The sequence below is a fragment of the Spermophilus citellus genome, assembly GCF_964194105.1.
Source record: "Spermophilus citellus genome assembly, chromosome: 2".
Taxonomy (NCBI): Eukaryota; Metazoa; Chordata; class Mammalia; order Rodentia; family Sciuridae; genus Spermophilus; species Spermophilus citellus.
In genome coordinates, this window is record NC_138183.1 from 156,352,868 (window position 1) to 156,365,268 (window position 12,401).

Genomic DNA, 12,401 nt, shown 5'->3' on the forward strand with positions numbered 1-12,401 from the left:
GGTCAGTTGTCTTAGTACTGAATTGTAAGAGTTCTTTACTATTTTGGTTAGAAATCCAAATATTTTTTTCTCTCTGCTTGTCTGTTTTATTACCAGTATCTTGAAGAGTGGAAGTTAGGATTTTGATGAAGTCTAGTGTATCATTTTTTTTTTGTTAGTACTCTTTATGTTCAAGAAATTCTTGCAAGGTCACAAAGATGGTCTGATTTTTTTTCTCCTAGGAATTTTGTTTTAGCTTTCATATGATGTCTATAGCTCATAGCCCTTTTTATCTTTTATTTTGAGACTGGGTCTTGCTGAGTTGCTGAGGCTGTCTTTGAACCTCAATCCTCCTATCTCAGCCTCCTGAGCTGCTGAGATTACAGTTGTGTGCCACAATGCCTGGTTAGTTGTACATTTTTCATAGATGTCCTTTATCTTATTAAAGGAGTTTTCTTGTTTCTCTAGTATTTGTTTATTGGTGTGTTATAATTATACACAGTAGTGGGATTCATTGTGTCATTTTTGTACATGCATATAACATAATTTGATCAGTCTGAATCCCTGGTACCTTCCTTTTCCCTGTCCTTCATCCTCCTCTTATCTGCTTACTCTACTTGCTGATCTCCCTTCTGGTATTATTATTTTAATTAGTGCATCATAACTTTATATATAAGTGGGATTCATTGTGGTATATTCAAACATGGACATAGTACTATTTGGTAGATTTCCTTTCATTTCTTAACATTACAGAGGGTTTGTGTCATTAATTGTGTTTGTGGGATTATCATTTGCTTAGGTACATGTACAGGAGCAAGGAGCTTATTCGAAATAAGAGAGAGAGTATTCGAAAGTTGAAGGAGGAAATAAAAGTTCTGCAGCAAAAATTGGAAAGGTAAGTTTGTGATACTTTTGTGCTTGGAAATAAATAATGAAGAGTAGAATATGAAGATAGGGTAATTGTTTATATTTGAAAGTTAATTTAGAATTTAAGTAGTAACTAGGTATTCCATAAAATAGCTAAGATTTTTTTTCCCCCCTAAGGGTGAAGTAAACCTTTTGGACCCACTAATATTATCCATGGGTAAAAGATAGTTTCAGAGGACTTAAATGACCAAAAGTCACAAGTTAGTTATTGGCAGTATACTTAGGGCAACCCATGTTCTCATTTTATGTATATATAGCTTTCCACTTTTTCTACTCCCTCTGCTGTCTTACAAACATAAGAGAAGCAACTGTCATATTGCTCCATTTCACTTGTCTAGGGACAGCAGTTTCTAAAGTATACAAAAAAAGGAAAAATAATGCTGTTTTACCTAGAGTGGTGCTGATTAAAAGGGCTAATATAAATTTATGATTCATACAAGGTTCCTTCCTTTATGGAGGAATCTTTGCTTTTTTTAAATTTAGTATTGACTTTTAGTGGAATCACCCTGATTTTCTTAGGAGTATTGAATGCAATTTCCTTCTAGTCTAGGTAGATTCCATTGTCTTTGTATTTTCAAAGGAAATCCCATACACTGTTAGTGGCTTTCCCCCTTCATCTATTTAACCATTTGTCTCCTCCCACTGTTCTACTTCTACTCACTTCATTGATTAAGCATTCCTTTCCCTGAGAGGTAGCACTTTTTATCCCAGGCCCACAGCAGATTCTGCACCCATCACCTTCCTTTCATCCAGGAAGAACTTTTCCAGTATGTATTTGTCTGAATAGAGACTTACACTGAATATTACCTCCTCAAATACTGTCCTGGTAGTTTTTGATTTATAGGACTTCAAGTATGGCAGTAATTTATTTTAGTGTGTTAATGATACTCTGCAATACTAATAGTTTTTAAAAATTATTATTTTTTTAATATTTATTTTTTAGTTGTAGTTGGACACAGTACCTTTATTTTATTTATTTTTATGTGGTGCTGAGAATCGAACCCAGGGCCTTGCATGTTCTAGGCAAGCACTCTACTGCTGAGCCACAACCCCAACCCTTAAAGTTATTTTTATAGGACAAAACATGCTTGATATTTTATAACATAGGAGGAACCAGGAACTGATAAAGCATCTGGTTTATTCCAATTTTTTTTTCTTTTTAAATAAAAAGGAATCTTATTGCTTTGCTTGCAAAGAAGAAACAGAGGACTTCTGTCACAGAGTCTGTGATTCTGCCCATTAGAGGGAAGAAGGGGTTTTTAAAGAAGTGATTTCACGTGTTCCCTTTCCAAAGTTGTAATTCACTTGTTAATTTGGGAGATAGTCATTTCTCACTGGTGCCATCCCTGAATTATTTAGATTTTAAAATAGAGTACAGGAACATTTTTCTTAATATAATATTACTATTGTTTTCTTAATATAATATTACTATTGAAATAGACTTTCAATTTCAGGGTTTTGTTTTGTTTTTGTTTTTGTTTTTCTTGGGAGAACTGGGGATTAAATGTAGGGGCACTCTACCACTGAACTACATCCCCAGCCCCTTTTTATTTTTTTAAGACAGTGTCTCACCAAGTTGCTGGCCTTGACCTTGAGGTCTCCTACCTTAGCTTTCTGGGTTTCTGGGGTTATAGGTGTGCACCACTGTGTCTGGCTAGATAATTTCATTATTACAATGTTTATTATTATTATTATTGTAATAATTGTATTAGAGGTCTATGACTTTTAAGGTTTGTTGTGTACTTTTTTATATTTGCATTTTTTTAAACCAGGGGTATAGATTACTTTTACTGTTGAAGAGTAAAAATTTTAGGGCTGGGGATATAGCTCTGTAGGTAGAGTGCTTTCCTCACATGCACAGGGCCCTAGATTCAATCCCCAGCACCATGCGTAAACACACACACACACACACACACACACACACACACAACAAGTGTTTACCATTTTTCTCTAAGATTACCTTGATATAATATTGAAAATAAGATTCCTGGTATACAATGTAGTTACCTTTTTTTCAGGTAACTTTTGCTCTGATTCTGCCAACCAGATCAGGTACTGCATTGTATGAAGTTGGCCCTAAAAATTGTCTAAAGGAATATAGTAGAAGAACATAAAAATAATTATGTCATAAAATTAAAAACAATTTCTTAGAGAAGATTTTTCACTGGTGTGTTATATAAGTACTGTATTAAAATGCAACAAACTTCCAGGCATAGTAGTACACACCTGTAATCCCAGTGACTTGGGAGGCTGAGGCAGGAGGATCTCAAGTTCAAGGCCACCTCAGCAATTTGGTGAGGCCCTGTCTCAAAATAAAAAATAAAAAGGGATGGGGTTGTATCCAGGGTTGCCCCGGGTACAATGCCCAGTAGCACCCAAAAAGAAGAAAAGAAAAAGCAACAAATTTAGGAAGAATTAAAGATGTAAAATGATGGCTTATAATTTTATAATGATTACTAATGCTGTATTGTGTATGAAGTTCAGAAGACCAGCAGAGTTTAGATAATCTGATAATAGCAGAAGTGATGGCAAGGAAATATGTCTAAGAAATAGAGCAGTTCTCCAAGGATCTTCTACCTTTACATATTTGAGATCCTTTTTAATTAAAGCAGTATCTCTCTTTGGCAGGCAGATTCTATTTCTTCTTTAAATTAGTGAAGATGAAGCGGTATGATTGATCTCTTTCTGCCTTTGCTAAGATAGCCTTTGCAGTCTGTCCTCTAATATGTGGTTGACTTTGAGTTGCACTGTCCTTTATTTTCCAGTAGTATTTTCATTTTATAATGTCCAATTTGGGTTTAGAAACAGACAGTTTTCTACCTGTTTCGTACTTGTTACTTTCTTCTACTGTATTTAGAGAAGAAAACTGTGAAGTGACTATTTTTTTGTAAAATGGAAACCCAGAGTTATGGGATTACCTATGGGAACCAGTCAGGTTGATTATCATACCATTCAAACTCTTATCTACTTTAGTGAACTTAAGAATTCATTAAACTACATCTCTTTAGTGAGTCTAAAGTAATATGCTAATAATGGTAGAATATTAGATATTAATGTATTTATTATTTTGCTCACATACTTGCGGAAATTATTATTTATATAGAAATCTTCAATAATTTAGCCTGGCCTGTGCCATTGAATGAGTGTATGAATAATGGGGTACTTAAGATGCTACATAAGAGCCATTTGCCAGTTTTCTTAGTCTCTGGTCTTTATCAGTACATCATTCTAATTTCTAGACTTCTTTCTTGTATTTTTCTCAATTGTGAAATAGTTGGTCCAAAGGGCAACACAGAAAAAACCCTTGAGTGGTAGTTCACTAGAATTATTTTTCAGATTTGAGTACTAGTAACTAGTACTCAAATATATAGTTACTAGATAATCTGATAATAGCAGAAGTGATGGCAAGGAAATATGTCATACCTCTTCATCTTCACTAATTTAAAGAAGAAATAAAATCTGCCTGCCAAAGAGAAATACTGCTTTAATTGAAAAGGATCTCAAATATGTAAAGGTAGAAGCTCCTTGGAGAATTGCTCTATTTCTTAGACATATTTCCTTGCCATCACTTCTGCTATTATCAGATTATCTAGTAACATATATATTTTCTGTTAAAAAATGATTTATTTTTATGACCAGATCTTAAATGCAAAATGACAGCAAGAAAAGGCATATTTGGCGTGATTTTGATTATGATTTGAAATGTTTCCTACCAGATAGAAAGCATTCAATTGTTACATTTTTACTTTCATTGAAAATTTTACTCTATAGATTGTTCAAGTAACCTATGAAATATTGTATGCCTATAGGAATAAACTTTTCTACTGACCCTCCACATGATAGACCTTTTGGCAGCAAGTCTTAAAAACACAAAACTTGGGCAGTGGAGTACCATTGTCTTTGCCTCTTAGGTATGTGAAATATGGCTCGGGTCCCACTCGGTTTCCACTTCCAGACATGCTGAAATACGTTATTGAATTTGCCAGTACAAAACCTGCTTCAGAGAGCTGTCCATTGCAAAATGACACATGTATAAGGTTACCACTTCCTTCAATGCACTGCCCGGTTTCTGACCTGACATCTAAGGAAAGGTAATGAAAACAAATTTTTAAAAATGGTATGTATTGATTTTTCTGGTTTAATTTAACTATGCACCAGCCTTCCACCTAATGAGCAACTCACTCCACCAGAGCTCAAGGAGCTGTAAGATTTTCCCTACTGTTGCTTGAGTGACAGTGTTCGTAATTCCCTCCAGTGCACTTATCTTGCCCCCAGGATGGGTGGGATAGTTCCAGAAGTTTCTTCCTGTCTGGGAATGTGTTCGTACTCTTCAAAGACTATCTTGCTGTGAGCCAGCTGCCACTAAAGACCTTTCTCCCGAAGGTTAACCTCTGTTCTTCCAAAATCTCTTATTTTCCCATCTACTGTGAAGTTAGTAGGGCTAAGTAAACATCAAGGAAAGAGATGTATTCATGAGTAGAGAATTAAAACATGAGACAGACTGGTTAGGAATTGAAGAGGACAGCTAAATGCAGGGTGTGTGCCTGTAATCTCTGCATCTCCAGAGGCCAAAGCCAGAAGATCAAAAGTTTGAGTCCTGTTTCCACAATTTAGCAAGACCCTGTCTCACAAGGGCTGAGGATGTAACTCCGTGGTAGAATACCTCTGGATTCAATCCCTAGTACTGCCCTATCCCCCTCAAAAAGAAAGAGAAAGGGAGGGAGGGAAGGAGGGAGGAAGGAAGGGAGGGAGGGAGGGAGGAAGGAAGGAATTGAAGAGGACAGACTAGAGGGTCGTGTGTGTGTATATATTGAAGAAACGGAGGCCATGTCAGAATGGCCTTCTGATTGTATAATAATCTTTATAATTTAAAGGAGCCAGTAGGGTCAGCCTGGATCACATTTGATATGTGTGTGTCATGGCTAATTAAAATATTAGTATTCATTTTTTCCAAAAAGGACTTTAATATAAAAAACTAATCATTCTCCTTAACCCTCCATGTTAATAAATATTAGTATGTTATTTGATTTTAAATTTATAGGGATGTGTGCATGTGTAAGACCTTGTCTGGAATTGAAACATCTGCTTTCTTGCTTATGTGGGGCTTAGTTTTCTATATTTTTGTATATATGGGTCCTCAGGGGAAACAGGCTTCCTTTTAAATCAAAACTAAAGGAACTATAGTTTCAAGTAACCTATGAAATATTACTTTGTATTCCTACTGGTATGTCTATATGTAGTTTTACTCTGATGATAATTGATTAGCAAGTAAATTGAAATTTACAAAAGTTCTTTAAACGAGAAATTTTTATTTGAGGCTGATCCCTTTTCCTTGGGCATTTAGCTTAGGAGTAGGAGAGTTGGAATTCTTGACATGAGGCCCTATTCTCTGAGTTCTCCCAAGTGGCCAGCCACCTAGTGTATGTTCTTCATTTTTCTTGTTTTTGTGAATTTTGTTCCTAGACGAGGTGTTTCACTTTACTCAGTTACATTTTGGAAACTGTCATTGATTCCTTGCTCCTTCTAGTCCTAGCCTTCTCTTTCCATCTTCCTTCTGGTCTTTCTTCATGAGGAGTATTGTAATTAGTGATTAAAGAACATTAACCATAAACTCAGGCAAAAATGGGCTTAATGCTTTTCCATCATTGTTAAATTGCTTAATTTCTTTAAACATTAGGTTTGTGCTTAATAAAATAGGGAGAAGTGATAGTATCTGCTTCATAACCAAGTTGTGTTCAATGAGATGATTCAACTGGTCACAGTGGCACATGCCTGTAATCCCAGTGATTTGGGAGGCTAAGGCAGTAGGATTTCAAGTTAAAAGCCACCATAAGCAACCTGTCAAGACTTTGTCTTAAATAAAAAAGGAGCTAAGGCAGTAGGATTTCAAGTTAAAAGCCACCATAAGCAACCTGTCAAGACTTTGTCTTAAATAAAAAAGGAGCTGATGGCGCATGCCTGTAATCCCAGAAGCGCTTAGGAGGCTGAGGCAGGAGGATCTTGGGTTCAAAGCCAGCCTCAGAAAAAGCAAGGCACTAAGTGACTCAGTGAGACCCTGTCTCTAAATAAAATACAAAATAGGGCTGGGGATGTGGCTCAGTGGCCGAGTGTTCCTGAGTTCAATCCCTGGTTACCCACCACCATCACCACCAAAATAAAAATATAAAAAGGGCTGGAAATGTGGTTCAAAGGTTAAGAGCCCTGGGTTTAAGTTCTGGTACCAAAAAGGAGGGGGGGATGATTCATGTAAGAAAAATTTTGGCTTAGTATCTTTATAAGGTTAATATTAAATGCTAAATAAACTAAAATAAATTAAATACTAGCTGTGCTTTTCCATTTATCAGCTTGTTTTCCAAAGCACATGAATTTAGGCTAAGATATATTTTGGAAATTATCATATGAGCATGATTTTTGTCTTCCTTTAGTACAAGTCCAGAATGCTCTTCTCAGGATGTTGAAAGTACCTTTTCTTCTCCTGAAGACTCTCTACACAAGTCTGAGGTAGCAAGTAGGCCCCTAACTTCCCCTCGGTCTTCCCTGGGAATGCCTGCACACCCAGCTCCTCGAACAGTCACGGATGAGGAAAAGAACTTTGTTAAAACCTGTCTTCAGAGATGGAGGAATGAGATTGAACAAGATATACAAGGTTGGCATTTTTAAAACTTGTCAACTACTCTTTGTCTTTTCTTGGTTGAATATTTGGAATATTTGGGTACCCTGGATGCACTTCCTGCTATTACCAAACAGGCTGTTGAATTTTGACTCAGTAATTGTGATTTCTTTTTCACCTTTTATGCCCTATACTATTGGTTCACTCCCCCATTATATAGCTGTGGAAAGATGACTCCAAGATTCCCTCTTCAAAATTTCTGGTAATCTGTAGAAACTTACACACTCATGATTATTTTTGCTCAGGTCTGATTACCTTTCCTTCTTCCTCTATCCCTCCTATCTCTTCTCCATTCTTCTTTCCCTTTTCCACCCTTCCTTCTTCCCTCCCTCATTTTTTTCCTTGTCTCCCTTCCCTTCCCTTCCCTTCGCTTCTTTGTTTGCTTGCTTGCTTTCTTGCATGTTTTCCATCTTTCTCAGAGTACTGGGCATCAAACCCAGGGCTTCCTGCATGCTGTGCACATGCTTTGCTACTGAGCTAAATCCCAAGTACATAATTTTCTGTTTATCATTTCTGTTCCTACAGTAGTTTTTCAGACCTTGGTTTCAGTTGATCCAATCTTAGAATTTTTTGGATTTCTTCTTTTAAGTCTTTTCCATGTAAAGCATGCTGTACTGAAGTTTAATGGGGCAATGAATATTTAGGTGTTGCACACGATGTAAAATTGAATTATTCATCATTTTGTTTTTAAAAGTCCTTTGGTCTCATTGCCTTATTGCTCAGATTGTCCCTTCCCTTTCTTTCTCCTTTTATTTAAGGAGCAAAGAGACAAGTAAAACTTGAAATTCCTCCCAAGTTCTTATTCAGAGAAATATAGCCCTACCTTTTTTGTCCTTTTTTTTTTCAGATCCTATCACTGAGACATAGTATTTTATGCCCAACTTAATTTCCTAATAAAGTTTCCTCTTTTAAACATTTTAGCTGGGCACAGTGGCACACATCTGTAATTCTAGTGACTAGGGAGGCTGAGGAAGGAAGATTCAAGTTTAAGGCCAAACTTAGTGACTTAGTGAGGCCCTAAGAAACTTAGCAAGACCCTGTCTCTATTAAAAGTTGAAAGTGGGGGATGTGGCTTAGTGGTTAAATACCTCTGGGTTCAATCCTCAGTACTAAAAGAAAAGAAAAGGAATATTGGTATCAGTTTTAAAAACTAATTTAAAAAACCCTTCATAACCTAAAACATGAGCTGCTTTAAAACTGTTACTACTTTGTGGTTCACAGCAGGAAATCGAAATCATAAGAACTTTGTGTACACTTAAGCAAACTGTCTGCTTAGCTGAGTGAGTTGATTTTAACAAAGTGTTCTTTTTTAACAGATTTAAAGAGTTGTATTGCAAGCGCCACCCAGACTATTGAGCAGATGTACTGTGATCCTCTCCTTCAGCAGGTTAGAATAAAAATGGTGGGAAAAGAGTCATGGCATGTGCTAATCGTAGATGCAACAGGAAAATATGATGTTTTTCTTTTAAACAAATAGGAATTTTCCTGAAATATGAGAATAAACTTGAGCCAGTGTGGTGGCACACAACTATAATCCCTGCTACTCAAGAGGCTAAGACAGGAGGATTGCAAGTTTTAGGCCTGCCTGGGTAACTTAGCAAGATGCTGTCTAAAAATAAAAAGGACTTGGCGTGTGACTGAGTGCTACAGTGCCCTAGGTTCAGTCCTTAGCACCACACACTCAAAAAAGGAATGAACACGATAGATACTGATTCCTTTGATTAGGTTAAAGAAAGCAATGTATCTTTTGCCTGCAGTAGAACCAAAACATCATTGTTTTGATTCTGCCATGTGGTATCTTTCATCTTGTAGAAAGGTTTACTTTCAAATAATAAACATTTCTCACAAAATTGTAATTTAAGGAGTTCAGTGGGGGGAAAATGACTTAGGAACCAATTATCCATCAATTTTAAGAGTACCATGGTCCTTTGAGAACCTTTTTTAGCAGTGTGCTTTCAAGCTTTGTATCTTGAATAACTTAAACTTCAAATGGAAGCCAGGAAGGACAGAAATTCTTATTGTCCACACAAATTTTTGTTCAGAATAGCATTCTGGGCATGGCCTTGCAGAGGCATCTGTGTGAATGGACCACGGGCAGAATGGCTGCAGGAGGAGAGCTCTGCTTCTAGAACGGCAGTGAGCCCAATTCTGTTGCATAACAAGAATGTACCATGTGAATCTCGGGGGTTCCCCGTTGTCTCTTTTGTGTTATTTCCAAAATCTTCACCACCAATGAAAACATGTCAAGGTACTGATTAAGTGTAAGTTTAATTTGATTCTATAACTAACTTTTCTTTCTTTCACCAATACTTAGAATTTAAGCATTGTTCTATTTTTTCCATATTGGGGAAAAAAAAAAAGCACTTTTCAAATGTTGAAACACTCACAAGAAGAAATATAAGGAGCATGTGACTAATTTATAATGAAATATGCTAACTTAAATTTTGGTACCAATAAAATAGGACTAAAACAAGATAGCTGCCAGACTTGTGTTTAAGTCCCAAATATGGTACACATTTTCTCAATGTAAATAGCTAAGGCTATTCTATTTTTAAACAAACTGACTTTTGAGCTGGATATGGTGGCACATGCCTGTAATGTCAGTACTCCGGAGGCTGAGGCAGAAGGATCATGAGTTCAAAGCCAGCCTCAGCAAAAGCGAGGTGCTAAGCAACTCAGTGAGACCCTGTCTCTAAATAAAATACATAATAGGGGTGGGGATGAGGCTCAGTGGTCGAGTGCCCCTGAGTTAAGTCCCTGGTACCAAAAATAAAAAAAACTCTGACTTTTGAGTTGGAAGGGTAAGTAAACTACATTATCTTTGGTTTTAGATCTTTAATCATAATAGAGTAGTTTCGAGTTAAAAGAGCTTTCAGAGAGGTTATCTAATTCAGCTGTCTGGTTTTAAAGATTCTGGAACTGAGGTATCCTTGAAAGATTCCAAGGCTGAGTTTTTGTTAGTTCATCTTGAATTAACAAGATGTTTGAAATGAACCCCTATATCAAATACATGCATGAATGGTCATTTTTCATTTATCTGATAATTGGAAACAGTTTTTGCATTTGAATAACCTAAACTTTATCAGATTACTTTGCTTAATCTAACTGAGGAATTTCCTTTCTGATTTGCAGGTGCCTTATCGCTTACATGCAGTTCTTGTTCATGAAGGACAAGCAAATGCTGGACACTACTGGGCCTATATCTATAATCAACCCCGGCAGATCTGGCTGAAGTACAATGATATATCTGTTACTGAATCTTCCTGGGAAGAACTTGAAAGAGATTCCTATGGTGGCCTGAGAAATGTTAGTGCTTACTGTCTGATGTATATTAATGACAAGCTACCCCACTTTAATGCAGGTAAAAAGATCTTTAACAGAACCCAGAGACTGGGGGAAATCTGTACCACCCAGGGAGGAGGATGGTCTCATATTTCTTTTGCATAAATTTATTGTTATGTAATTAATATTTCACTTAAAAGATAAAAGCAGTAGAAAAGAGGAAAAATGAATTTGCTTTTCTACTTCCATCCTTGATAAGTGGTCCTGCTCTTCGGCAAGTATACAGTATATAGTCTTTAAGAAATGTTCTCTGTGTATGCTAGATTGTATTTATCTATCCTGTCTCCCTCATTGACCCTGCCAAGGGATATTTTTCTGTTTAGTTCTGCACCTGTTTCATTAATAGAGTATTTAATGATCTCTATAATTTCAAAATAGGTCCTCATTTTTTTGAACAACTGTATAATAATTCCATTGTATCTGACACAGTTTATTTGATCAGCCTCCCATTGATAGAGTTTTTAATTATCTCTAGTTCCTCCTTGTCTTTTTAGTGAGATCCTTTTTTTTTTTTTTGTACCAAGGATTGAACTCAGAGGCACTTGGCCACTGAGCCACATCCCCAGCCCTATTTTGTATTTTATTCAGAGACAGGTCTCACTGAGTTGCTTAGCCCTCGCTTTTGCTGAAGCGGTCTTTGAACTCACGATCTTCCTGCTTCCCGAGTCACTGGGATTATACCACTATGCCTGGCTTAGTGACATTCTTACACATACAGTTTTGCACCTTTAGGACAGCTAAATTTTAAAGGCATATTTTCCTAAACAGTCTCATTTCTCATAATACTAAGAGCAATGATAATTATTATCTATTAGTATTTTATTCCTTAATACATTCTTTCAAATTTATATATATAACTCTAATATGGAGGTAGGCAGGGTAGAAATCCTTATAATCCTCATTTTCCAGCTAGGTAGCAAGCTTTCAGGGAGTCTACAATTTGTCTAGATTCTATAGCCATTAAATAAATGTCAGGCCATAGATTTAAATTCAGATCTGACTCCTAATTCTATTTATATTATTCTCTCTTCCTTTTAGTCTTCTGTGAGTGACCTTTATGACCAGCATTTTTTTTAAAGATTATTTCCTTTATATTTGTAACTTCAACCTTCAATTATAAGGAAAGTTTCATTTTATTTTTTTTTAAAGAGAGAGTGATAGAGGGGGAGAGAGAGAGAGAGAGAGAGAATTTTTTTTTAATATTCATTTTTTAGTTATCGGCGGACACAACATCGTTGTTTGTATGTGGTGCTGAGGATCGAACCCGGGCCACACGCATGCCAGACTAGCGTGCTACCGCTTGAGCCACATCCCCAGCCCCATGACCAGCATTTTATGTGTAAAATAATAGAAGGCTTTTTTCTTGGAGACTGAGGAAGACCCTGTCTCAAAATAAAAAGACAGGGGATTATAGCTCAGAGTGCTTGCCTAGCATGTGCAAGTCCCTAGATTCAAACCCTGTACCACCAGGGGAATGGGGGAG

General features: G+C 36.5%; 1 protein-coding gene across 7 annotated transcripts in view; it reads left to right on the top strand.

The window, feature by feature from the left end:
• USP28 (ubiquitin specific peptidase 28) overlaps positions 1 to 12,401 on the top strand; it is a 62,986-nt gene that overhangs the window by 39,584 nt on the left and 11,001 nt on the right. For all 7 annotated transcript variants that reach the window (XM_081265778.1, XM_081265780.1, XM_081265781.1 and 4 more), the window contains exons 12-16: positions 779 to 874; positions 4,818 to 4,997; positions 7,332 to 7,552; positions 8,893 to 8,963; positions 10,709 to 10,937. In XM_081265778.1, the coding sequence (XP_081121904.1) occupies positions 779 to 874; positions 4,818 to 4,997; positions 7,332 to 7,552; positions 8,893 to 8,963; positions 10,709 to 10,937 (797 nt within the window). The remainder of the gene's footprint in view (positions 1 to 778; positions 875 to 4,817; positions 4,998 to 7,331; positions 7,553 to 8,892; positions 8,964 to 10,708; positions 10,938 to 12,401) is intronic.